Genomic DNA, 3743 nt, shown 5'->3' with positions numbered 1-3743 from the left:
CTCTGCAGCTGCTCTTTGGTCTCTCTGCAGCTGCTCTTTGGTCTCTCTGCAGCAGCTCTTTGGTTCCTCTGCAGCTGCTCTTTCGAGCTTTAACCAAAACTGACATAAAACTGAATTTTATTAATTGTTATAACAACTAAAAGGACTAGTTTTAGCAGTTTTCCTGTAATTTTTTTGCAAATATATGAATACTAGAAACATTACAAATTAAAACATACTCACTTTCACGTTATGTTTTATTTCTTCAAAGTACATTACATAATTTTTCTACAATTTAAATAACCACATTAGAATGCAGTTTATTGTTTTAGTTTTAGAAACTGGGCAAAAACTATTTTATTTTTCATTCTTTACAAAAATCTCGTCTTTTATTTTTCTTAGAATGTAAAAATATCAATAAATGTTAAAAATCATTATATATATTTAGTTTAAAAAAATCACCCCTACTGTCCAGAAAAGAGCCTGGATGAGTTGTGTGTCTAACCAGGTGGTCAGTAGCTCAGGAGCACCACAGGGGACTGTACTCTCACCACTCCTTTTCACTCTGTACACCTCAGATTTCCAGTACAAAACAGACTCCGGTCATGTGCAGAAATATTCAGATGACTCTGCAGTGGTCGGGTGTATCAGAGATGGACAAGAAGCTGAGTACAGGGAACTGGTGGACCGCTTTGTGGCATGGTGTGGAAACAATCATCTCATCTTGATCGTGAACTAAGCAAAGGAGATGATTGTAGATTTCAGGAGAAATGGGTCCAACCCTATTTCCTTCATGGGAGAAGAAGTGGAGGTGGTGGAGAAGTATAAATACCTTGAGGTTCACCTGGACAACAGACTGGACTGGAAATGCAACAGTGAAGCGTCTACAACAAGCTCATAAAGAAGGCTGGCTCAGTTCTGGAGACTCCTCTAGAACCTTTGGAGATGATTGTACAAAGAAGGATTCTTCATCAAATGAAGAACATTATAGACAACCCTCAGCATCCTCTTCATCAGACATACAACATCAGAGGCTTCTTCAGATCTGCTGTAGGACAGACGCTACAAGAGATCCTTCCTGCCCACAGCCACCAGCATCTAGAACAACTCTTTAATGAAACCAGGATGATGAGTTACAACATTTAATTTACCTCTGGGATTATGAAAGTATTTTTGAATTGAATAAAGCTTAGAAACTTTCAATGGCTCAAACTTTTGTTGTACAGTTCTGTCGCTACAATCATTTAAAGCTGTCAATGTCTCCACAGCCTTCATGTTTTCTTTTCCCTTTCAAAGGACGGTGGTTCATCCGTGAGGGCTGGCTAAAGACTGTTCCTGCCAAAGGCACAGAGGCAAAGCCCAGGATGTTCTTCTTGTTCTCGGACATGCTGCTGCAGGCCAAGCGCTGCAGCCCACTGCATCCCACCAGTGGGCAGAAGTTCGCCGGCCAACACGCCTACCCTCTGCAGGACGCAGCTGTGGAGAAGGTGTTTGGTCACACCACAAGCCAAGGAGGTCTGCTCAGTGTGAGTGCCAGTCGTTTTTCTTCCAAACTTTGTTCACTTTTAATTCTTGTTTAATCGTTTGGCTTTTAGAACATTCTTGAGAATATGATTTGACCATTTTCAACCAGCAAAAAATTAAATGGCATTTATTTATTTGTTTGTTTTATTTATTTATTTGTTAAATTTTCACATATGGTTCAATCTTGGGTAGCATAATTTAAGCAGAAGTTTAAGTTTGGGTCTCCTCAGTCTCAAGCCTCCACAGTCATGGTTCTGACCCTGAATCAAGTGAACTACCGTAATTCTCAGGCTTTAGAACGCACCAGTCTCTGAGCTGCACAAATTAAATATAAGATAAATCATAATATTGTACATAAATAAGACATTACGGTTATCCACAGTTCATCGTCGGGATCTGTGCCAGCTCCGGCTGGTGCAGTTTTGTGTTGTAGTACAAGAACCAGCCAGCAGGGGGAGTTTCACACAATCTAGTTTTTCATCACTCACTGTAAGATCATCAGAGTCCTCCTGAAGCTTCACTCACTCCTGGTTACAACCATTACACTTCAAAATGAACACACTGACCCTCGAAGCATAACCACTGCACAGAGCAGTGCCAAACACCTACATAACTGAAATTATTTAAAGTCATGTACCAGTAAATATTACCCAGAAGTCTTATGAGGTCATGTGACTGCAAGTCAAATGGTACCAGTAGAATACGGTAAATATTTATTAAATTAGTACCATTGATTTTTATTGGTAAACATTAATGGCATCAGGTGCTGTTTTTAAATGAACTTTCTAAATAAATTTAACGTGATTTCTCCTCATCAGAGCTCATGAGGAGGAGGAGGATGAAGGGGGACCCCCCCCCCCCTCCTCCACTCACTATCATGCATGAGATTTTTTTTTTCGAGCGGACCGCTGCAGCGAGCTAACGGGGAAATCACGGGGGGCGGAGTATGCATTTACGTGAGTAAAAGTTGGTCCACGAACTGTACTGTTGTAAATAGCTCATGCTCGAAGGCTTTGGAGCAAATAACAGTGAAATGTCGGCCACATTATCTACCCCGAGAGTTCACAGTGACTTTTATCTCTGTCGTCTACATTCCTCCGGACGCTAATGCTAATGAATCACTACAGGAGCTTCATGATATCATCAGCTCGCTGCAGAGCAAACACCCCGAGGCTCTTTACGTGGTAGCCGGAGACTTTAACCACGTGAATCTAAAGGACTGTCTCCCAAGCTTTAATCAGCATGTGACGATTCCGACACGTGGAGACCGCACGCTGGACCGTGTTTACACGAACGTAAAAGATGCATACAAAGCCGAACCCCGCCCCCACCTAGGACTGTCAGACCACATCTCAATCTTCCTGGCTCCTGCTTACATGCCCCCGCTGAGACGCTCCAGACCGGTACAAAAGAAAGTTAAATGTTGGATCCAGGACAGTGGCCTCATACTGAGAGATTGTTTTGATCAAACAGACTGGCAGGTTTTCAGAGAAGCTGCTGAAAATGGAGGTTCGCTTGATCTTGACCAATACACATCCTCAGTACTGGGTTACATTAGTACATGTACTGACACAGTCTCCACTATCAGAAATGTTAAAAGCTACCCAAACAGAAAACCTTGGCTGAATGCAGAGGTGCGTACCCTGCTGGAAGCCAGGAACACTGCCTTCAGGTCTGGAAACTCAGAGGAGCTGAGTAGGACAAGAAAAGAGCTGGTTGCTGGTATTAAGAGGGCCAAGGCCACATATGCAAAGAGGATCGAGGGTCAATTCATCTCACAAGACCCTTGGAGCATGTGGAGGGGCATTAAGTGCATAACAGATTATAAAGGAAGGAGTGAACAATGCCCCAAAGACCCATCTCTGCCTGATGCCCTCAACAATTTCTATGCACACTTTGAAGACCCGAACAGACCACCCAGCACCAGACTCACCTCACCACCGGATGAAGAGCATCTCAGCGTGACCTCAGCAGAAGGAAGGAGTACCTTCAGGAGGATTAATCCGCACAAAGCAACTGGCCCAGACAACATCCCCGGAAAAGTGTTGAAGGAATGTGCTGATCAGCTCTGTGAGGTGCTGGCAGACATCTTTAACACCTCACTTACCCTGGAGACAGTTCCCACCTGCCTGAAGACTGCCACCATCATCCCAGTCCCAAAAAGCTCTACAGTGACTGGTCTGAATGACTATCGGCCAGTGGCCCTCACCCCGATAGTCGCTAAATGCTTCGAAAAACTG

The 3743-nt window shown here is 43.5% G+C and overlaps 1 protein-coding gene across 1 annotated transcript in view; it reads left to right on the top strand.

The window, feature by feature from the left end:
- arhgef39 (Rho guanine nucleotide exchange factor (GEF) 39) overlaps window positions 1-3743 on the top strand; it is a gene marked incomplete at its 5' end in the record, with an annotated part of 84143 nt that overhangs the window by 48149 nt on the left and 32251 nt on the right. Inside the window, one exon of the mRNA XM_037696093.1 lies at window positions 1276-1505. Coding sequence (XP_037552021.1) covers window positions 1276-1505 — 230 coding nt within the window. The remainder of the gene's footprint in view (window positions 1-1275; window positions 1506-3743) is intronic.

The sequence above is a fragment of the Nematolebias whitei genome, chromosome 22 (genome assembly GCF_014905685.2).
Source record: "Nematolebias whitei isolate Nwh7 chromosome 22, NemWhi1, whole genome shotgun sequence".
Taxonomy (NCBI): Eukaryota; Metazoa; Chordata; class Actinopteri; order Cyprinodontiformes; family Rivulidae; genus Nematolebias; species Nematolebias whitei.
This window is presented reverse-complemented; position numbering and strand designations above follow the sequence as displayed.